The sequence below is a fragment of the Agelaius phoeniceus genome, chromosome 3 (genome assembly GCF_051311805.1).
Source record: "Agelaius phoeniceus isolate bAgePho1 chromosome 3, bAgePho1.hap1, whole genome shotgun sequence".
Lineage (NCBI taxonomy): Eukaryota > Metazoa > Chordata > Aves > Passeriformes > Icteridae > Agelaius > Agelaius phoeniceus.
In genome coordinates, this window is record NC_135267.1 from 16,422,693 (window position 1) to 16,448,074 (window position 25,382).

Here is a 25,382-nt window from a genome sequence, read left to right on the forward strand (position 1 = left end):
AGAAGCAAAAAGTATGAGGTATTCATGGAAAAAAAGCAATCTTCTATGATGTGAAATGGGCTGCATTTCGTCATGGATAGTCCAAATTTTACATAGGCCTTTCAACAAGATTAAATTTTATGAATGTAAGTCATTAAGGAAATTGTGGAAGTCTAAAAAAGGGCCACAATGCTTGTTGCTGTGTATGTAAAATCAGGTTTTGCTTATAGATGAGGTTCTTTATTTCTTGATTTTGATGTCCAATTTTCCACTTATATATTATAAATCCAGCTAGACGTATATTGCATTTGGAAATATTAGAAATTATTTCACTACAAAACTATCCTGTGATTAACTATTTCATTTCAGAGAGATGCATGGTTGTATTAACCATGTAGATACTTTAGGTCAAGATTCAAGCACTGAAAAATGTATCAATTTATCAGAATTAACATTTCTAATTGACAAAAATTAACTTTAGATTAAGCTGTCTCTAATTAGCAACAAATGAAATCATGCACAACCGGGGTTTACCAGTTATAGTCTCTTCTTTATAGTGTTAGCCCTAATGAAAAGCATTTTATATCAGTATTTGCAGAGTGGGAATCCCTGCAGACTGGGAGAGTTAGTGTTTATTATCCTGAAAGGTAGGGAACTCCATAGTGTGTGATCCAGGCCTGGCTCATAGACTCTCCTGCTCCCTACCAGCTTATATGTAATGTTGCAATTCACCACCTGAGAGTGTTTGGCAGCCTCTGCAATCAACAGTAAAAATAAACAAATTGCTGAAGTGGCCTGAATGAGCCTGGACAGAAAATTTTTAGGTACTCTAAGTGTCCTAACAGGGTGTTAAGAGCAGACACTCTTCTATTTTGGGCCTCCATGAAGCCAAAGTTATACACCGATTTTCACACTTCACACGGAATCACTGAATGGGCAGGGTTAGAAGGGGCCACTGGAGGTTGTTCCAAACTCCCTGCTGCAGCAGGATCCCCTAGAGCATGATTCTTGTGTTTGCATCTGGATAGCTTTTGAGTATCTCCATAGAAGGAGAAAATGCCCACAGTCTCCCTGGGCACTCTGTTCCAGTGCTCAGCAATCCAATCCAATCCTTACAGCAAAGATGCTCTTCCCCATGTCAGGTGGAACTTCCTGTGTTCCAGGTCCTGGCCATTGCCTCTTGCTGTCTTCTGTATGTTTGTATTCATGATAATAGATGAACCCTTCACAGCATTCCCTTACTAAAGGTTTTTTTATGGGGTTTGTTTGTGTGTTTGTTTTTTACTGCAATAGGTAAAAGAGTATTGGACTCTAGAAAAATGGATGGCAACAGGATCACATCATAGGTGTCTTTTGGTTCAGTGGATTCAATACTGAACAGTAGTTGAGTTCCATCAAATAGATTGTAAAACAAGAAGTCTTTCTTTAGAACGAAATAAAGAGAGTTGTCTTTCATTTCAAATCACTCTTTAAATCTTCAAACACCAAAATACCAAGAACAAACCAAGCTTATTAAAAAGTGATCAAACTAAATATATCAACATATCCCAGCCTATAGATCAGATACTTGCAAAGTCTGGAGAACAAACTTGTCCTTCAAATTTAAATAGAAAAGGAAAAAGGGAACAATTTATGAAACTTGTGTATAGCAAAACCATTTCTAATGTGTTCAGAAGAGCATTCATGGGCTGTACTTCAGACATGCCTCTGAGGCAAACCCTAGGAGGTCATGCTGGAAGATTCTTTTCCTCTGAAGGACCGAGTGAGAAACTTCATTATTTCTCTGGCTCACACTGAGCACTAAGGGATGCCATGGGTAACTGACTGCCAGATATACAATGCAATGCTCACCAACAAATTTCCTGCCCACTTAGCTGATCTTGATATGAGGGTGTTAGTAGAGCCTTGAAGGGAATGTTCTATCTGAATGGCAGTGTATTTTAGGAAAGAGTTTTACCTATCCAACATAAGTTATTTTTAGAAATTATTTTAGTCTTCATCTATGTACCTCAGAACCCTGTGATCAATAATGAATTTTAAAATAAAAAGATCTCTGTAAATCTTGTATCACAGGGAAAGACCTGAAGGAGATGAACAGACATGCCCAAGATGTTGTCTGAAGAATGCCAAATATGTAAGGTAATGAGTGCAGGTTCTGTGATTGTCATTCTTTTATTGATCTCATGTGAAGTTGCTAGAAATTAGGATGAATTAATCTAAACAGAAATTGATTTTAAAGAACATACCCATCACACTTATTAAATTGCAGCAGTCAAATAGTTGCCTGTTTTCAGTCAATATTAAGTGATTTGCTTAATGATGAACCTGGAAAACTTTGCCTGCTATGCATCTGCCTCTCATTTGTGTGCCAGAGGAAGACAGCTGGCAGGAAGATATGGTGAGCAGGATTAGGGCAGCTAATTCTACCACTGTTTTCATTAAACAACTACTGCACTGTTTTTCCAAATTAAAAAACAAAACCAAAACAAAAAACCAAAACCAAACCAAAAAATAAAAACAAAACCAAGAACCAAATAAAAACCAAACAAAAATAAAAAAACTCAAAACCCCAAAACCAATCAAACAAACAAACAAAAATCCAAACCAAGCAAGCCAGTTAACAAACAAAACCCCCAACCAAAATAGGCTACTGTTTGGTCAGGAAAGAAAAAAAAACCCCATACACCTGTGCCTGACATATGAAAGGCAGGATACCTGCTGGTGATTCAACTATAATATGTGCTGCACATAATTAGATAAGCAGAATATATTGTGTGGGGAATCAGTTATGGAAAATCTACTTTGCAAGTACTTATTTCTTTTATTTTCCCTGTCTTCCTTTTATCATTCTTTCTTATTCAGGAAGGGTTGAGGCAAATGAAGTTCTGTGTTTGTCCTCTATTGTCTGCTGCATATTGATACAATAGTTTGGGCAGGTAGGGAAGGAACAAACCTTATTTGGCTTGAATCAGATACAAACCACACTGACATAAAAAGAGAGCATTATTATTTCTAGAGGGAAAACTGAAAAGGAAAGAGGAAAAAGCTTATTAAGCAAAGTATTGAATTCTCATCTTTGATCAAGTGAACATTTTGGAATCTTCTAACCATGGTAATGATTTAAGACACTGTTTTTTAATAGGACAATGTGGTGGTTTGACAGGAAATGTGTTTTTTGGGATGCTGTGTTTTTGGCCAATGGATATTCAGACTTTAATATTGGCATTTAACCTGGCCATTGGGACATGGACACGCCTCTGAGAACATGGGGTTAAAAGCAGAGCTCTCCCCTGGGAGGGTCCTTTTGGGTTTCCGGCGGGAAAGAGTTCGGGTCTCTGCCCCGGCCCAGCTGCTGGCTGGGCAGGGGGAGGGGAAAGCCATGTGGCCGGGAGAGGTAGGCCTGAGCCCCGGGGTGGAAGGGTGGAAGAGAGAAAGAGAGAGAGAGACACCGGGAGCCATCGGGCAGCCCCCCCTGAGAGACAGAGAGAGAGAGAGAGAGAGAGAGAGAGAGAGAGAGAGAGAGAGAGAGAGAGAGAGAGAGAGAGAGAAAGAGAGAGAGAGAGAGAGAGAGAAAGAGCCACTGCCTGAGACTGTAACCTTGAAGCTTGATAAACATGGGCCTGTGCCGGCAGCACGGCTGGGATGGAGAAGAGGGGTGGGGGTTCAGCCGGCCGCTTGTAGGAGCTTTTAACCCCTTTTTGGAGAATGAGAACTTTACAGAACATTGACCTTTCCTAGAAGATAGAGTGGAAGATGAAGAAGGAAATGGGCCAGTGTGAGAGAAGTCTGGGCGAGTGAGAGATAGTAGAAGAATAGAGAAGAATCCTAGTGGGAAGAGATGATGGAGTAGCTTTTGCTGGACTCTTTTTGTACAGCCATGGACAGAACCATGTTCCTTGTGATACAGAGACTGCATTCTAGGGGGAGGCAATGGCCTCAGAACCAAGAGGGTTCAGTGTTGATGCCCCTCGGCCCCAGGGGGTGAAAAAATATGGGGGGGACAGATGTCCCAAAGGAGAGATTGTGGGGACAGGTGTCCCAAAAGAGAGACTGTGCCTTTTTTGGATCGGGACAGAGCATCCTTAAAAAGACAACCCTAGAAGCGGTTCTGGTCCATGTTCAGTGGTGAGAGCACTGGACATGAAAAGGAAGAAGTCACGACGGCAGATGTACTTCGGGCGGTGCCACAAGTGACACAGGAAACACACGAGGCTTCAACTGTGTTTCCAGGGGAAGCCCATGGCACAAGAAGGACTCCTCTCCTCTTGATGAACTGAGGATTGATTGTCTAAAAGGTGGTGCAGGACTGAGAGTTGGTGATTTGAGGAACAAATGTATTGTGTTGGAAATTTGGTGGGGGGAGGAGGAAATGCATTTGTGAGGTTTTCATTTTCCCTGTGTGTGTGTTTCTTTTTATCTGTAGTTGTAGAGTAGTTAATAAAGTTCTGGTTCTTTTTTCCCTAAGTAGGAGCCTGCTTTGCTTATTCCTGGTCACATCTCACAGCAGAAACCAGGGAGAAGGTATCTTCATGGGGGTATTGGCATTGTGCCAGTGTTAAACCGTGACAGACACGTTCTTTGGAGCCCATAGAAAACCATCTTCAGCTATCTGGGATTAAAATGAGCAGGGATAGTCTCAGCTACTGACATGTAAAATATTTCAACAACTCAATATGCAGTTTGGAAGAATAAAATATTTGAATTTTTGTACACTTTTTGTTTAAAGCTATGCAATGATAGTTTAAAATTATAGAATATGTACATAAAGTTTTCCTACTTACTAGGCAAAGTAATTTATTTCATCATTTGAAGATGCAGGAGTACTATGCTGTAAAACTTGCAGGTCACAAAATATTGTTCCATGTTTAGTTCAAGAACTTGTGTAAGGTGAGATGAGATATATACTAGCTTCTTGCAGATCATCTTGAATTTAAACTGAACGATTCTGCGCCACTTCATTTCCCACTCGATGTAGCTGTAAATGTTTTGGCCCTTTGGTTGTCTCAGTACTCAACCTTTGGTGTACTTAACTGTCTTCCTGCACATAACTCAGAAAAATGGCAGCAGATTTTTAGTAGCTTAAAAATAAAAAATACAAAAGGAAAAAACACAAAATATCATAGCAAGAATTCTAAATGAGAGCAGAAATGCATGTTCAGCATTCACTACTATAATACTCCATGACCAAGGAGATAAAAGCTACCAAAAAATCTCACAACCTTGCTGCCAACCTGTCAGAAAACATAGTCAGCTATGATAAAATTGTATGGACAAATTGTGTAATTACTTTAAATCACAAAGCAATGATATGAACTAATTATGACAGTGTTGGATACATTGAATAATGTTTCTCTTTGCATTAACTCCTCAGAGTAAGAATGAGAGGAATTTCCAAGATCTAGGCCTCTCTTTGGATCCAACTGCCATAGTTGCTTGAGTGGTAAAATATTTACTATTTAATCTACTGTTAATAAGGGGCAGTGTTAGTCAATATGAAACTACCTTGTGTTGCTACCAAAAAGAACGGTGCCCAATTGAAGAAATTGCTCAGGGAGTGTAACTAGTGATCTGACCTGACTAAAAAAAAAATTACCAAATCCCTCAAAAGATAATTTTGTCATCAGATAAGCAGAACTTCTACAGCAGTTCACAACTAATCAAACCAAGTTAATCACTCTTCTGTTTAATTGCCTGCTTAGTAAGACTGACATTATCTTCCTGAACAAAGAGGGCTTTAATAAGAGATATTAATTCCAAAAGCTGTAAGATGCTGACCAGTGTAAAACTCACAAGAAAATAAAACATTGCAGATGTATACTGTCTGAAAATACCTTATATGAAATGTAATATATGCAATGATAGAGAGCCATTTACTATTCAATATGAATGAATGTTCTCGTATTGGAAGGTGTGAATACCTTAATACTATAGGATTACTTTTTAGCATTTTGAGACTCTTTGAAATTTTTATTTAAGACAAAGGAAATGGTCATACTGACAGGGTTTCTTTATCATTAAATAGAGACTTTCACAATTATTAGATATGGGGGTTTTGTTCTGGAAAAAATAGAAAAGAAAGAAAGAAAGAAGGAAAGAAAGAAAACCCCAAAAATGAACCCCAAAAACTTTCTGGTTAAATTTGAAGGTTAAAGTGTTTAAAAGGAAACAGATGAAAGTATATGGGCTTTAGAAAGTATTCATAGTCCCTGGAGTACTTAGCAAGACCAACAATACCACATCAACCTCAGTATCACCACACTGAGTTCTAAAATCGAAAAATATGGATGTACATTTGGCACAGGCTGCTGCTGAGATTATTTTCTGCATCAAGCAATCAGCAAACTCCACTCATATGTTAACTTGACCCTATTTTTCCTTATATATCCCCACCTTAAATTTCCAGTAAAACTGCTTGTGTGCCTGCTTCCCCACATAAGAACTGAAGAAATGTCTTTTAAAAAGCAATAAGAGAAAAGTTCCAGATTCACTACCTCCATGAAATAGATTAAGAAATCTTGAAAGATTACAGGTTTAAGTATTTGATTGAAATAAATCCATTAAAATAAATCAATGTGTTCTTTTCTGTTAAAAGTGAAGGAAAAACTCAATCTGAATAATCAATACCTCCCTCTTTGGCTGGTTGAGGATCAGTACTCTTCAGCCAAAGAAAAAACTGCTCAGAACATACCTTGGCTTGTGTCAGGCACAGACTGCTGTTTAGTTTTGTGTTTTTCACAACATTTGCTGTTGAGCAAAACTTATACCTGCCCCAGAAGGCAGGCAAGCATAATCCTGTTATTTTCCAGATGGATGAACAAAAGAGGTTGTAGAAGATTGTTTCTGACAGTGTTGGGAACAAAACCCAGGGGCCAAACCACATGTCAGATTTACATAAAATGTATTCAAATCAAGAGAAAATGCATTTTCTGAAGGTGTTTTGAACGGCTGCTGAGTAATTTAGTAGCAACACAGCATGCTGCACTGTAGCTCTCACATTCACATCTTTCATTACTATTGGTCTGCTAGGTGCTGGCAGCTCCGACAAGACAATACAAACCGTAGGGGGGATGAAACCATTTCTGTGACGATGTATAGATGCCTAGCTCCTGGTGTTCTCACTAAAACCCCTCAGTGCAGTAGAAGTCACATCCACTGTTGCTAACAAACAGCAGAGCAGTGCTGCAAATTGCATGGAAGCTGCAGAAGAAAGGCCACAGAGACACAAATCCCAAGGCACAGGTGTGACCCGGTGCCACATAAACACCATTTGCCCAAACAGGGAAATGTACAGCAAACATGTGATACTGCACTTGAACAAAGCCTCCAGAAAAGGCAGTCCACAACTGGAATAATATTTTTTTTATGTTCTCCAAACCTCTAACAGTTACATGTCTGTTTAATATAGTTCATTTTAAGTGTGAACTCAAAAGCAGATTTGGCATTACATAATGTTTTGCTATTTTATATCAAAGCACAGAAAATCTGTGAGACAGTTACTTTATCTGGAAATACTCTCTAATGCAGCAGATATTTTTCACACCTCTGGAAAGGCCATAGCACTAGCAGTGTGAGACAATAATTACTCTTCTATGTTCACTGTATGCAAACACAATGTGACTACAAGAATTCTCCAATATACTCATATTTACATTGTGTTGAACAACAAAATACAGCCTTATCCAACACAAGACAGCACTAGTTATAATTGAAATAAACAGAAGAGGTCACGTATCTGTTACAAAATTTGCCTGCACAATTACACATGGAAGGAATGCAGGAAAATCATGTTCAGTATCCCTTCCCTGTTCCTTCTGTGGTAAGTTGACCTCAATCAGCTGCCAGCTGCTCATCCAGCTGCTCTCTCTCCCCTCCCTCTCAACATGACAGTGAGTGTGGGGAAGCACAATGATGAAATTCCTGGGCCAACATAAAGACAGGGAGATCACTTAGCAATTATCATCACAGGACTCACATGATGTCAGAACCCAGGACATCCCTCTGGCTGTCCTGAGCAGCCAAGACCCCTTCCAGGGGGCTCAGAGACCCTGGCACAGAGCCCAGGATGCCTGTGGTTTTGATTATGACCCATGGAGCAAGTTACCAGCCTTATGTGAAGATCTGCAAGGCACGACAGTTTAAGAAGAATGATAGTGAATTTATCACGGGGTGAAAAAGTAGATTTGGTGGCTTTTAGAATGTTCAGGGGGCAAGATGGAGGGATCTGGGCATGTTCAGCCTTTCTCCTTCCTCTTCTTGGCCTCCATCTTCTGCTGTGATGTTGGCACTTTTAGATTGGTTTAGAGTAGAAGCTCACTGTCTAACATAGGTGATAGGTATTGGAAAGTAATTGTAAACATTGGATATGTAGTTTTTAGTATAAAGACATAACGCTGCCCCGGGGGCAGGCAGAGTGCCTCTGTGCTGCTGAGTGGACCTCAGCTGGACAGGAGAATATATTTTATAGATAAGGAACAATAGAAGAGCTCTGAGTCCTTCTTCGAACGCTGGGCTGGGAAAAGAGACCTTCTAACTTTTCTTGGGGTCACTCTGACCAGTGAGAGATCCCGAGACAACATGGGGAAAATTTATTTAATTTATTGGCCATTAAATAGGTTTGGATGGTAAGAAACAAAGAGAAAAATTAACCCCCTGCTCCCAACCTCCTTTTTTCCAGGCTCAACTTAGTTCCATTCCCAACTTCTGTATCTCCCCCACACAAACAGGGCAGGAGGAGGATGGGGAGTACAGCCCAGTCTGTAAGAGCTCCTCTCTGCTGCTCCTTGCCTCTCACACCTTCCCCCTCGTCCAGCGTGGGATCTCTGTGGGTCCCAGTTCTTTCAGGAAATACCCACCTCCTGCAGCCCCCAGTGCCAGTGCCTGGGCACCTACACTCTGTACATCTCCTTTCTATAACCTCTGTAGCGCTTTGCTAAAATATTAAATAATCAAGTAATGGTCAAAAAATGACAAAGCATCTTTGGATAAAGCTGACCACAGATGTAACAGCAGCATCACTAACTCCACAGAAAATAAATCAACAAAGGTAAAGAGCAAGGGACAGGAGGTAAGGGGTACAAAATGGTGAGCAAGCAGAGAAGAAAGTTTCCCAGACAGTTTACAGTCTAAGAAAAATCCAGGTTAATGTGTACTTAAAAGAACAAACTAATGATAGTGGCAATCAAAGTGGTGGAGAGATAAATAAAATAACTTCTCCCACCTGAATTATTGATACCAAAATATAAATTCCCTATGGAATCGGGGCACTTCAGTTAAAGGAAGAGAAATAATTTCCTTCCTGTGATGTGTTCCACAAATGAGTTTCTTGCAGACTCTCAGAAAGATGCAGTGGATGTTTCTCTCTCTCTCTCAGAAAGATGAGGTTGACATCTCTCTCTTTTTTCCTCTCTCTCTTTCACAACTATCAAGGAGGACTATTTAATAAATGTGTGCGTGAATTTTACTGAATATTCTCTTTAATCAAGTGACTCAATTTCCAGCACCAAATTTTCTTACTGCTGCTATGCAGAACTAGGCCTAAACCGGCTATTCTTTAAACAAAGAGCTGTCTGATGTCCTGTCTTGTTCTTTCTTCTCTGCCTATTTGAAAACTATATATTAAAAATCTACCTGAAATTTATTTAGAAAGCAAGAGTTTAGAAAAAAATAAGATTATAGCTATTACAATTAAATAATAACCATCTCTATTTCTTCTTTCCCTAAGCCCCCATGAAAAAGATTATCCAATGAAATATATGAAAGAGCAATCTCCAGGACACCTGATGTCTTGTGAAAATTTCTGGTCACAGAGATGGACTGAGTATAGTGAAAAATACAGACCATGTATCAGAAGCTCAATGTCACATTTTTAAAATTCTTTGCCTCAGAAAATTTAGTCTTTTGAATATGTTTTGGAGATAGGTAAATAGTATTCCCACTTTGGAGTTGTACAAACTAAGCAACAAGCTAAGAGTAACCAAACTTTTTGAAAGGATATTGAAAATTTGCTGCTGAGCTAGGAGCTGGTCACCTAGACCAAGAAGAACTGCTCTCTTCTCTGCAAACAGGAGAAAATTCAGCATAATCCCACAGCAGTCTGGACTGCACGACTTCTCTGCCTGTTTCATTGTTTGTGGAGCTCTGCCTTCTGACTCCTCTGTGCTTATTGGTGCTCATGAGATGAATCAAAGGGAGCCAAACTGGCTTGTTGAGAAATAGATACATTTTCTTGCCCTTCCCTCTACCACTGCTTATTGGGCTGACTTCTGGTTTTTATTTTCTACTGATTTTCAATACCTACAGAGCAAATAGTACTTCCTATTGCTCTCAGCTAAGGCAAACCTGAAGAGAATTGCCAATTGTTACAAGCACACTGAACCAATTTTATTTCTGTATTGATCTTCCACATACAGAACAACAGATTGGAGGAAGAGAATTAAAAAACTGCTTGCTCTTCACAGTTTTATTTTGTTGTTCAGCTCTTCAGAACTCTCAAATACAACAGTGTAAACTACCACCTCACTTAGGAAGAAGGCAACACAGCACCTTAATAAGGTATTTGGCTCTATACTCCAATGCTATTGCTCCATGTGCTGTGCCAAACCCACAGAAAGTAAACTGCTGTCTGAAAAATCTTCTGTGTAAATCATTGGGTGACCAGACATAGATGGTGAATTTTAGAGAATTTATATATATTAGAAATAAAAAAAATAAAATATTGAAATGATAAAAATATTTAACAATATATCATATTACATTGAATTTTATCATTTCATTATTCCTTCTGTAATCCAGTGACTCCTTTTTTTTCCTTCATGTCAAAGATATCTGCACCGTTTCACGCATCATGCCTGGTGTCCCTTCAGCAGTACTGAAATCCCTTCATACTAGTCTGTATATGAAATAACTGTTATTCCTTCCAAGCAGATCAGAAGGGCCATGCATCCCACTTCCTCCTTGGAGCAGTGGGAGCAGCCAAATATTTTGAAATCTTTGCTTTCTCACCCAGCCTGACTCAGGCCCAAGAAGATGGAAAAGTGAATCATATGATATCACTGTCTATGTAGAGAAACCACAGTGAGTAAGCAATCACATCAGCAGTTCCTGGAATGCAATGCTTATTCAGCACACAGAAAAAACAAGACTGTCTACCAGTCTGCACCATTAAAGCAGTGTCTCCTTTAATACAGAAAGGGAGGGTTCTAAAGAGCTTAGCAAATTTTGGAAATTTAGGTTAAATGCAGTTTAGAATTTCCATGGTATAATAAAAAATCTCTTACATATGATTTATCTGCAACAATACTGAAGGGCAAATAATATAATTTTCAAAGCAGATGTATCCAGAAAATGGAAATTGGGTTATACAGACTATTAGAACTTTATTCTTCCTATTTTTCTTGCAGAAACTCAGAGATTCTTTGGATATTGGAATTTTAAAATTATAACACATAGCCAAATCTAAAAGTAGAAGACAAATAAATGTGCATTCATTATGCTTTATAAGGTATACTTTAATTCTGGTGAATTCACAACTCACTGTCTTTAGAAGACCTGATAAATTATGGCATAGAGATTCAGTAAAATCTCATAGAGAAATAACTGTTGTTAACAGCATCACTCACTAAGAAAGTAATAAATAATTACTGCAATTGTCAACAGCACACCAAAACTGTTTTCTTAATATGATTATTAATCTTACAACTTCCTTTGGAAAATGAATTTTTCTGGTTATTCTGAAAATTACACTAGCTATTATTTTGTCATGTTTGATAAAAGGGTCTGATGAACAGTGAGGTTTTAGAATTTTCTGAATTATATAATACTTTAGTCATGCTTTTGAAAGTTATAGCATGAAAACCTAACAATCTATTCACATATCTAATTACCAGCATATCTGTAATATGCTTAACAATGAAATAATCAACATACTTTGGAGATTACCATGGTCATTAAACATCGGATTCTGTTTAAAAATGTTAAAATTGATATGACAAGGTTTTCTTCATTAGCTTTTTTCATTTTATCACTTCTGTAGGAAAAAAATGAAAAGTAAATATACTGTCTTGAACCACTTGGTTGAAGTGGACTTTTTTAAAATCAATCACTGGAATCAATGAAATTCAGAGTATGAGTATGAGGGGTACTACTGAAGTGTTTGGATTATCCTAGGATAAAATGGACATAATAAAAACATTGCTCCAACCCAATAATATCAACATTCATTATTATTTTCAAGTCTCGTCCTCTACATTAGAGAGGGAGAATGGTGGGAGAACAACATAGTAGTTGGGCAGGAATGCACCTTAAACACAAGAAAGATCAAAAAAACCTTTCCATTCTACCTCTACTCTATACAGGCACTCTCACTGGGACAGTCAGTACATAAAATATAAAGTTGTATGTAAAATGTAAAAATGACCACTGACATGACAGAATTTTCTTCAGAACTATGAAATTAGTTTGCTCTGCACCATAAAACTTTTTTTGTATTTCTTGCAGATTAATGGAAAGTTAAATATTCAAGTCTTTGTGGTGAATGATGGATTATTCTGCATAGCTGTGAGGGAGTTATGCCTATCAGCATCTTTTAGGATGAGTTAATTTATCCTACAATGCCAAACACAATCCAAAATAAAATACTGTCAAGGTTAGTGCATTTTTTCTTTGCTGCTTGATTTTGCTTTATTATGCTAAGTTGAACTCACTAATAAATACAAATACCCTTTAGCAACATTGGTAATTCAAATGAAATATGTTACATTCTTAAAACAGATAATATGGTTAAAAATAAAAGCTATCCTTTTTCCTATAGGAGATACACTCATCTCTAGCATCTCTTATTCTATCCATTAAAAAGTTTAAATTCTGGTAGATACCTTCAGGAATAGAGATTAAATTATGCTTTCTTATTTTTTTCAGGATATTGAAGTGTAAACAGGAATTCAAAATGTAAATCCTAAGTTCATGATTGGAGCATCTGTTTGATGCATCTATGCTAAAGTCAGCATTTGCCCCAAACAGAATTTTATTTAACAGAATGCCTGATTTAGCAAAAAATTTAAATACAGAAGATTTCCAACAAAATTTAATTTTTCAAATTCTGTGTTCAACAGATTGGAGGGTGTGCCCTGCTAGCAGGACTTTCCAAATAATACTTTCCAGTATTATTTTCTCTGATATTAGAGACATTTACAAAATATATTTATTTTATCATTAAGATTTAACAACAACAAAATCTTGAGTTTTATTTATGTTTGAAGCTGCAGTAATTGTAACAGAAAAAAGGGTTTATCAATGGGATAAAAGATTGTGAGAAACAAATAAAGAGTATTTTGCAAACCAATTTTTCTACTTTTTCAGCTTGTTTATAATTTAACACTGACCACTCAGGGAAGCAACCTAGATACAAGCTGTCAGTTTTCAGTTGAGTGTCAAAAATTGCTAGTGAGCAATAAATGTCTGAGTACTGCATTAATTTTTAAATTTTGCCATAAATCCATGTACTTATACAAACTCCTCTAGATTAATACCTTACTTGAAAGTAGGTGAGGTTAGATGGAATAAATATGACTCATCAGCATTTTTCTTAAATAATGTAAGTAATCAACAGCCTCATATTTTTTCAAAGCTTTATCTTTGAAATATGGTAAATATACATTGCTTTTCTGTTGCTTCTATGGTTGCAGGTAGTCATAGCACTCCAGCTGTGACTCAGAGCTCAGTTCAGTATGGAGCTCTGGATGCCTGATGCTACTCTGTATTATTGAGCTGCTAATACAGTTCACACTCTAACATTTATATAGATATGAATAACTTTGAAAAAGACTGAAGAAGACTCACACCTAGCAAGAGAACCTCAAACCTTCTTTAATGCATTGGTTTTGGTCAGTAGTTTTAGCTTTTGGAATGCACATCCATGTAGGAGCTCAAACAGCATTTAATGCAACTCTGTAATTTGTCCATAAGAAAACACAGCAGCTATCACTTATTTTGTGACATAGCCTTTTCATCTGGGATAAATGTAAAATGACACAATATGAATTGGAAGATGAAAATATTATGACATCATATACTGCGAACTGGCCTGTGGTGAGCCACTTTGCAATAAACCTTCCAAAGCCAGTTAATGATTTTTTTGTGTACCTCCTTACAGACAGAGTATGAGACATAAAGACAGGCCCTTGACTTATTGTAAACATGAATTAGCAGCAACCATAGCATTAATGTGTTATTAACCTAACCCTCATATTGAATGCAAAACACAGCACTATAGCAGGTACTGAGAAGAAAACTCTACCCCTGGTGAAACCAGGACAGCCGGCTTGAGCAGGAATGTTGGAAGGACCTCCAGAGGGCCTTTCCAGCTAAAGAATCACTTGACTCTGTCCTTCTGTGTTCTTGGGTCATTCCTCTGAGGGCAGTTAATGCAAGAAAATCTAGCATAAACCCAGAGCATGAAGGGTACAGGGATTCAAACATCTGTTCTTCAAGTCAGTAGCTAATGAGCTTGAACAGCCATAGCAGTTGGTTTGTTGGCTTTGACAGATCACTGATGAAATATTGCATACTGCTGATGAATGAAGGAAGAAAAAAAAGTTTCAGAGAGTGGCTTATGTTTCTAAACACACTGAATGTTCTGTTCATACACAAAAGCTGAAATTGAAATGAACACAAAAGGTAACCTTCTCTATATTCTTTGTGACAATCCATTTCCTTATTTGAGTTCTACCAGATAACATGCCACATGGCGTTATTTCACCAGCTGATTCCAATGTTCCAAATTTTTGTTTTAAATTTTAATTATATATACAAGAATTTGTATTCATTAGCTTGATTTAATGTATCTCTTATGGGACTATTTTTAAAATGAAATAGATGTAGTGATTACTTGTGTAAAACTGTAACAGCTCGATTAATGAAACTGGGATTAAGGTTTTCAGAGAACAAACATTACACTGGTGTACAGGGCAAAAGCATTCCTACTTTATAGTGGCAAATATGATGATTTTATGAAATTTTCAATTGCTATAGAAAATGCAGCAAACATAAATTCATTCAGTTGTATATACGTCCTTCTGGAAGTAATAAAAATTTTTCTTCAAAATCGATTAAATATAATTAATATCCTACAGCATTTCCAGTTCTATGCAACACAACATGGGTACAATTCATCTACATGCTGACTTAAAATTCAAAATTAAGATAGAGAGTATGTAAAATATTTCTTTTTAAAACCACATCTAAATGTTTTTTCCTTAACAATTTTATAAATTCATAAAATAAAATTAAAATTCTTAAATCTATTTCAAACTGCTTTCACTGTTAATCTTCAAATAATTTTGAAAAGATGAGATGTGGTAAGATGACAGCGATATTGCATGTAGTTGTCATTTACCAAATCACCTTTCCATTTCTCATTCATAACATAATTAATCATGTTGGAAATCAGTATGGTATGTATGAAATCTAGGCTACACTATGTACTTGCTGAGATATAAAACCTGCTGCTCAGATGTTTCCAAATCATCAAAAAATATCCTATATTTCTAGGTAACTGGTAATATTGGAAGCAATAGCAAGACATCAGATAATTGAGTTTGGGGTTTGTTTTTTTTTTTTTGTTTTATTGATTTAATGTAATTTTAAGTAATACTTTCACACTATGCAGGATACCCAACACCTGTAAATAACAATAAAAATATGCACTAATATGAAAACCCATATATCTCTGAAATAATGAAATGAAATAGGTAAACACCATGACTGAAAATGAGAAAACATATCATATGGATTGTGATTTACATATTGTTTTAGAAACACATTTTCAGAATGCACATGCATGAAAAAGCTTTAGAGAATAGTTCAAGCAACGATTTTTTATTCTGTGGAAAGGGTGGAAGTAGAAGTGGAAAAATCATGGACACTGATAATATAATAATGTAACTAGTACTTAATACATTACACCTTGCCAAAGTTTCCAAGTGGAGGTACAAAAACATGCTGAGGACTTTTGCTGTTCAGAATGTGCCATCTGCTTTTGAAGCTGGAAGACCAAATAATAAACTTCAGCAGCTTCTGTACCACTGCATGGTCTAGGTGATAGTTGGCCAAATTAACTGGGTAAACAAGTTTAACAAATAAACCCTTTTAAGGACAGCTAAAGGTGCCCTTCTCAGCCATGAGTAAATGCTCACATCCATAGTACTGATTAAAGTGTGACAGAAGGCTGGAAAAAACTGCTTTCAATATGTTCACTTGGAAGGTACATGAAATGTAAATGTACATAATAACATGATATAGCTCTGTGGGGATGGGCACTATGTTCATTAAATTCCAGAGTAAAATTCTGCAAGTTCTGCAGGTACATAAGACTGAAGAGTGATGTTGTCACATACAGGGAAGATTTTAATTAATGCTGCCTTGGAATCTCCTAAATGGAAAAGGACCCGCTGTGTCACATCACTGTGCAGAACAGACAAAAATATCATTTAGAGACAAGAATCTAAGATGTCTAAAAAATATCAGTACTCATATTCTAAAAGTGACAATCCACCTTACCATCTAGATAAATCAAAATCCTGATGACCTGGGTATTTCAATCTCTTTGTTAAATTTACCTTTTTTCAACCACTGAATTGAAGAAACATCATTTGCCCCCATGACAGTAATATCACTTTAACCACAAAGTAGAGCAAATTTTACATCAGGCAAATGCATTTCAGAACCTACTCATGGAATGAAATGTGTTTGGATTAATGTTCTTTGAATAACTTTAAAGAACAAATCTATAAACCAATCCAAACTACATTTCAAGTATGTGCTCAAAGCTTTAACTGAAAAAACCAATACATTTTCAATCATGATATCATAAAAAATTACACTCAAATGAATGCACATTTTCAAACCAGTAATCAAATCATCCTAAAATAAACAGAAATAGAAACACATGAAACTGCATTGAAACAGGTTTCTATTTTCTTTAGGCAAGGCAAAAAAAGTAAGCAATCAGAGCTTTATTGACTTTCTTCTATAAAGCTGCCATTTCACAAGTATCATAAAGACAATGACTGAACATTTAAAACTCATTTAATCTTCATCAGGTTTGAGAAAATGGCCATTTCTAAGGAAACTAATCATACAGTTAAAAGAAAGCAATAGCTCTAAACTATGGGAATGTATTCGTTTCTTGCACATGTGGATTAAAAAAATAAGTTTGAAAAGGAGAAAGTCTCTTTCTATAGATCTTGGATGTGTTATTTGTAGTGTTTAACCACTGCAGTCATAGTAGCATCCAAAACCAGAATAACTGTCAAATATGATCTTCCAAACTAATTCAAAATCCAATACAGCAAATGTTTTGTTCCCCTTTTGGAGACCTTGGAAACAGTAACAAAAAGTGATCATTTATTCTACTCTTTGACTCTTTTCCTGCATTATAGGGAAAAAAAACCCACAGAATTTTTCAGGTAAAGCATACAGATAGAATTATCTATCTCCAACAGCCTCTGAGAACACAAATCAACAGTTTGTCATGGATTCATATTTTATATCTTATGATGCAAGAGCTTGGGAGGCTACAACTGCCTTGTCAATTTTGCTTTTTCCTTTGACAGAGGTTAAGGATGATTGCTGAAGGATTACAATTTTATTGCTGCTTGGTGAAGGATATACTGCTCTCTCTACATTTTAGAAGGACTCACAAGAATAATCACAAGTCATTTTGAAGGCCAAGCCCATAAACTCAAATTCATGTAAATCCCTACTAGTCACAGTCTACAATCACACCTTGCAAGTTATTTAGTATGCCACTGTTTCAAAGATAGCAGTATAAAATTCTAGTAAACAAAGGAAATGTGTAAATTGAACTGATAGTATTTTGTAGTGTAACAACAAGAAGAATGAGACCATAAATACAGAGGGTATTAATATTAAGGTAGAAAAAGAAGGAAATAAAATTTTCAGTGTGAACTTGAACTCTATACCTAGAATCAGTTTTTAAATTTTCGTTTAGCTGCATTTGTTGCTACAATATTATTAGGCTTTGAAATCTGTATGGCATTTTAATGGCTTAAATGTATGAAGCAAAGACAATGCTACCACAGCTGAGGCAGTGCAATTATCTGACCAATGTCTCATACAAGAGAAGCCTCTGGGATTAAAAAACAAACTTAGAATAGTTTATTTGTATTGAGCTGTATAAATCTATCGAGTATTTTTGGAGAGAAAAAAAATCTGCTAGATCAAAAGGAGGGGAAATGATCTGCTCTTCTTTGTAAATTTTATGTGCTTTTACAATCTGTACAAAAATCCTAAAATAAATACACTGCCAGCTAATAAGATTTGAGTGTATGCTCTGTGACTTTGTTCCATTAATACTAGATGTTAATACTAAGCATAAAAGGAAAAAACCCCTGTTTTAAATGTAGAAAAAAAGTAATGTAAAGACCTGTGGATGAAAAGAAATAGAAGATAGAAATGAAACAGTTTCTTAAATGGCAGCTCCTATTAGCTTTCTGTGTATTGAAAAAAGGATTTATATTCTAACAAATGTGTTTCTAAAAGAATTGGTACAGCAGATGGGTTAAGCATACAATCTAAGAAAATAGGCTGATATGCTGAACATTCTCTTCTCCCCTTATCAATCTACTCTATATAGTGAGATCAACAAACCTCTGTCATTTCAGAATTGATCAACATTTACATAGAGAAACATATCATAGAGAAACAGCTCAGAAAAAAACCCACAAAAACAGTCAGATTTTGCTTTGATTTTTCTTTTTTCATAGTAAAAGGCAATTTTGAGAAGCCTAACATGCATATTTCATGGTAACTTTTGCAGCAGTCTCCTTCACATACCATCCTCTAACAGCAAAAATAGTCCTAGCTAAGGCTTCCTTTAATTTCATAATTTGTGCATTACATTCCCTCACAGCACCAATGTTTACAGTTCAGGTGCAGCAATTAATACTTAATAATACTTAAATGATGTAAAAAAAATATTATCTTAATCACAGTAATATGATATTTTATATGGGTCAGAATTATTTCTAAACATTTCTGAAGTAAAGATTGAATACTTTACCATTATTTAACCTTACTAATATAAATATAACAAAAACCCCTATATTATTTCTGTTTTACTTCCTACCTAGCTTGCACATATGAAATTCCATGACTGGAAAAGAGTTAATTCATTACCAAAGCATGAAACCAATATCCATCTCAAAATGATAAATGAACCACTTTGAGAACTATCATTTGTACAAGATGAAAAATGACAGCAGTGATTAGCCACTTGTATAATCCTGATAGTACAGTGGCAAATGTAGATATGACAACTTTTAGAATTGTAGTTGTTTGAATAAGGCTTTTAAAATCTCCAAGTACACCCTTGTAAGATGTTGTTAGCATGCCCATTTTTAATTTATCTTAAACAATAGATTAGTCTTATATTTAGCACTAAAATGTGATGACAAATATAATTTATTCAACGTGTTAATTAATAAGCATAAAATATGAGACCCCCCACCTGTAATTTCAAAAATTATGTTTAAACTGTTTCAGTTCTCAAACTGAAATAATCTGTATCTGTAAATGCATCTGGACTTTGAAGACTTTGAATGATTCATAAGTTCTCCAAAGGACTGAAGTAATCTGTGTGAACTAAAATGTATTTTCAATCAAGGAGAATCGAAATTGAATTATATTTTCAACTTTATGAAAAAGGTTTCCAAATTTGCTTTCCAATTTGACTTGCCCTTTTATTGTCAAAAAAAAAAAAAGAATGAAATTACGTTTTATTGCTCAATATAGATGACTAAAACTCTTTTAGTGTAACCCAGTTCTTACCTTACTGTGATAGGGACGAGCATCCCCTTGCTGACAGATTGGTTCAGGGATACAGTCAGAATGTTCTGAGAGCTTCCACAGCCTAATCGAACTGTTGGTCTTCCCTCCACAACATACAAGTGAAGAAACTGCTCTCCAAAATTTCTTTCACCAGCTTGGAAAACAAAAATGGAGACAGTCACACTTCTGAAAGTGTAGGACCTCACAGAACTAAATCACACATCTGGAACACCATCATCAGACATGATGCCTATGTGACCTTGGGGACCCTTCTGTACATATACAGGACTCTTCTTGAGTGACTGTGAGGAAGAAAATCAGACTGTAAATGTCTGTATTTAGCTGATAATAGTTAAAAGTAAAAGAAAATAACTAAAAGACAAAATTTAATACCACTGCAGTGGCATCAATCTTACAGAGATCCTACATTAACTGAACTTCTCTCTATATCCAGCAGTATCATTAAGGCAATGAAGGTGACAATAAAAAAAGAAATTCATATTCATTCAGCTTTTCAAATAAATTATAGAAAACAAAAATTATAAGATGACAGCTCTTCCCAATTCATGATGTATTTCAGACTTGAGGAGAAGAAAAATTATTTACAAAACATCAAACATACTGTTACTTGAACTCTTAAAAATAAGAATGAAAAATATGCTTAAGTTCACTTCCACTAAATAGTATGTTATACATTGCAAAAATGACAGCAAAATATTTAAGTGATGAATGATACAAGGCTCTTCTAAAAAAAAGGACTGACACCTACAGTTTCAAATGCTATTGGGTGAATTTGCCCTTTGAATTTAACTGTATTTACTTTTTATAAAATGTATGACAGTTCCTGTTTACAATTTTTATTCACCTTTAAACTATTTGTCACCTTTAAGACAAATAGTTAAAATGTTAATCTGTTTATTTCACTGTATTCTACTATGTTTAACTGAAGTAAAAAAGACTCACTAACTGGGTCAAGAAACTGAAAATACTGCATGCATTGTTTGATGTACCACTGCCTCTGAATAGGAGGCTCTGGGTGCTGGCATGGGTGTTAGACAGGGAGAAATCTCATGCTAGCATTTGGGGGACCCTCAGCTGGGGAGTGCCTGGGTTTGGATGTGTGAGCCTCGAGTGACTCTGCCCATGAATCACGAGCAGGAGTCCCCCAGAGTGGGTCAGAAGGGCTGGGATCAGGGCTGGGTTTCATCTGCTGGGTTTCATCTGCTGGGTAGGAGCTCCCAGGCCTGGAGCTGCTGCAGAGGGCCACAGGTCAGAACATCCTTTATTATTTTTATTCAGAAAGGTAAAAAGAATGAGGGCATTATTGGGACTTTAAAAACATAATAAATTGTAAAAAAAAAAAAAAATCAACTTTATTTTGGAGGACAAAACAAAGAGCAATAAATGATCTTTTAGGTCAGAGAGACACAACAGTGCTTGCAACTGCCTGATCATTTCCTTTTGTACAGTTCCTAGCAGAAACATTTCACAATGTAAACTCCCTCCTTGAGAACAGCTTTCTAGGCAACATTGCATTTCTTCAGTCTGTTACAAATCCTGATGACCTACTGAAGCCTTTTATGCTTAGACATATTTTGTATTCTGAATACCTAATTAACTCCAAAGCTATTTTAATTTGACTGGATTTCATGCCTTTGGCTTTTACAATTTCCTTCTACAATAGTCTGATAATTCTCTTTCAAAATGTATTGCACTATTGCACTGCTTTTTAAACATCATGTAACTGATATATGTATATATTGTACTACCTGTTTCCTAGTCTTCTCCCCTCCCTGTACATGCCATTCCTGGCATTTCCAATTTTTACCAGTAAGCAGATCTGTAAGTCACATTGATTCAGAGAGAATGAAGTGGATGTATATGTGCTTGTATATAACAGGTGTTGAAAAAGTGAAGTTACAGATGAACAGCTTGTTGTCCTTCTCCCAGTGACTCTGTCTGTCTATTCACTTTGCCCACTAGTAAAAACTTGTAAAAAAGTCCTCATTATTACCAGTAAAGTAAAAAATCTGGGACAGCTCTCTCAAAGGCAGCATTACTTCTTGAAACTTCAGTGTGTGTTGCTGCTTGAACTTCAGTCTAGGGAGCACTTTTAAGTCACACTTACAGGTGACTAACAGCATTCTTCACATTATTTGCTAGGTGGTATGAAATCCTTTGAAAGGACAGTCCTTTAAATCTTTCTACAGTGAACATGAGGAGTCAGAGAATTTTGTTCTGTCAATGGGAAAGAGCATATACTACCTAGTGCATATGATGGAAGTTACCTTCATAGGAAAAGCTTGAGTCATAAGCAAAACAGACAGGTTCTGGGAAGAGACAGAGATCAGGAAATACCTGAGTTAAAAACCATGTTGGATATTAGGGGTAAATCATCTTGACCTCAGTAGAGGTTGTGTGAGGGTTCCAGCAAAAGAATCTCAGCAATCGTCCTTTCACAGAAAACAGTGAGCTGGAAGGTTATTTTTGTACATCAGTATGTCAATAAGCAAATGGCCATTGAGCTTAAATGATTGCCTATCTAAAAGAGAGATTTGAAGTCCCATTAAAATATGGGATTAACTTTATTAAGATAGAAAATAAATTTTGACACAGGAAGGATACTGTGAAATGCTTTACATGAAAATGAGAGCTGAAATAAGAGACAAAGAGACTGCAACTGAAATGTCTGAATGGCCTCTAGTTTCTTAAGGGTAAGGGCAATATGGGAAGATCTGGGGAACAGAGCTTCTAAGAAAAAAGGAAATAATTTATGAGCCCAGCTTATGAAAAGGGAGCTGTTGTCCTTAAGGAATGCTATAAACATGGGCTGTGATATCTGAAATCCAATTGTCAGAAGTTATAGGCTACCATATATAGCAGAAGCTAAACTACCTACCCTTGAAGGGATTGTGAGCAGCATTATGCTGACTCTCTTAAAAGTGAAAATGATGAAGTAAAACTTTACAACTGTATCAGGTTTTTATGATTGCTAGCAATTTATTTTGCTTTGTGGCTTAATATCACAATTTGCTTTGACATGTTGATGAAATTTAATCATGCTAACAAATAAAATAATTAAAGAAGAGAATAGAAATTTTATGAATGCATTCTGTAGTCAACAAATAAATCTTCTCAAATGATGGCTAATCTTTATTGGCACAAATGTAATTGTCACATTCTAACAACAATTTAAACATAACATAACAGCAAAAATTCCAGGGATTTTTAGTCCATTTACTGTTAACACTCTTTAATGTGTGTATTTATTGAATACATACTGAAATAATTAGGGAAAATTTCAATATTAAGAATGTAAATGAATTTTTCTTTGTATTAAGACAGATGTATGTATAGTAATTTTCTATATATCATACATAGACTTCTACGACATATCTCCTTCCCCTTTTTTTTTTTAACAGAAAACCTATTTTTGGAAGCCTCTACAAGTCCTTAGTACTTGTTAGTTTCAACTAATCATTGATAAAATTTTTGGTAATAAAGGCATCAAATAGGATTTTTTTTAACAATGGTATGGTATGATTTACTAAAGTGGCATGCCTAGCACATGTAATGGTTCTCATCTTCTGCCTATTGGTCAGCCTATAAGCAAGCTTATTTGCTGTATTCTCTATATTTATTTTATTTGTCTTATATATATTTGCATATATATAATTGTACTAACTGCTAAAAGGTATTAAAATATTGCATTGATATTTCAGTGCTCTGTTCTTTTTATTTAAAGGCATGTTGACATGAAAAAGTGAAGAAGGCACAGATCTTTTTTGCTCTTCACTGGCTAATGTACTAAGCAAAACAGATGCAAGTTTTAATCCTTTTATATTATCCTTATGATTTTGACTTAAATAGTCTTATGCATACTTTCTGATTCAAATTCATTTGTGTATTAGTAGCATCATGTCTGAGAGTTCTCCCTGTAATTAAATGTCTACTAATTATCTACCAGAAAAACAGATGTAACCTCACCACCACCTGGTAAAAACAGGTGTGTTTGTAAAATGTGTAATCTGAAGTTGGATTAATTTAAAAAAAACTAATCAAAAATGTGTAACAATTTTCTAGTAAAGTACATCTGAAAGAAGCAGATAACTGTAATGATTTTTCTATTTTAAAAAGTTATTTTGACAAATAGAAAGGTTTTTGCTTTATGAATGTGTGAAGCTAATTGTAACCACAATTATTCAACCATTGCTAACATGCATAAATTGACAGAATCTGAAAATGTTGGGAACATTAACCCTTAAAAGTGTGTGCTTCTTGTACCTAGTAAGTGCAATAGCCTCAAGTTGGCTTTCTGCTGATGGTTCATTCCTTGGATGTTTGATGGTCACACAGCTTCAAAAAAGCAGAGTAAAGGCAGGAGTTGTATTACTATTAAAAGCAGAAGAGCTGACAGCAGCAGCTTCTCTTTTGTAGTAGTTAGAAGTGAAAATGAAAGACAGAGTGGGGAGAAAAAATGGGGATGAAGGAAATACAGAGAAAGCATATGAGGGAACTCACAAAGGATATTTATTTGACAGAAAAGTGTACAGAAATAATTAAAAAATTCTCAATTATCTGTATATGCACATGGAGTTCATTCATAAAACACTGGAAAGATTTTTATTCATGCATTTATATAATTTTTTATTTTACATTCATGTAAAACCAAATAAGAATATTGATCCGAACCATTATAAGAAACATTTGTAATATTTGGAAAGTAATCTAATTATCAGGGAGACACAGAACAAAAAAAAAAAAGTGTAAAACCAAGGAAAAGTAATTGGTGTTATAGAAGGAGGGACAGAGATCGTTAAAGTGGAACTGGAAAGCAAAGATCTATCTAATGCTTAACACAGTATCAGAATTCTAAAAGAATTCTGATAATAAGACACAGAAAGTAATGGATGACTTATCAGAATTCTTGCAGAATTCTACAAGAATTCTGATAAGTCATCCATTACTTTCTGTGTCTGTGTTCCACAGCCAGGCAGAGATCCAAAGTTTTCCTTATTTACTTATCTATTTATTTAGCTTAATAGAAACCCTACTGATCGCTAAAAGAGCGGAATATTGCAAATCAGTTAAAATTCCATTTTAGGGCTAACACAAGGAATGACAATGCAAGTATGACATGGTACTGAGAACTTGTGAAGAAAAGGTGATTTTTCACTCTGAGAAAATATACAAAAATTATCCCGAGTTCCTAGAGCTACCCCAGCTCAATTTTAGGGTGAGAACTGAACTTGTACCACTAATCCTGATCCACACTGACTCCTTTTTGGAGGGACAAGAAGTGAGCTGTGACACTGCTCATGGAAGTCTCAGATATGGATAACAGTAAAGCAAAAAATGTCAGGGTTCTCCAGTAATGACATTCTATCATTCCAGAAAGTGGAAACATTTATATTCTAAAGAACATGAAGTCCTCAAATACTGCTAAAACAAAATATCTGCAAACACCTGAAAAATACCATGTTAACAATTTTCCATAGACAGTATGAACTAATAGCTGAACAAGTTATATAAGGTTTAAATATCTAATTCAGTTAGAT

General features: G+C 35.8%; 1 protein-coding gene across 1 annotated transcript in view; it reads right to left on the bottom strand.

Annotated features, from left to right (window-relative positions):
- EYS (EGF-like photoreceptor maintenance factor) overlaps positions 1–25,382 on the bottom strand; it is a 792,123-nt gene that overhangs the window by 120,100 nt on the left and 646,641 nt on the right. The window contains exon 39 of the mRNA XM_054630570.2: positions 19,825–19,978. Within this exon, the coding sequence (XP_054486545.2) occupies positions 19,825–19,978 (154 nt within the window). The remainder of the gene's footprint in view (positions 1–19,824; positions 19,979–25,382) is intronic.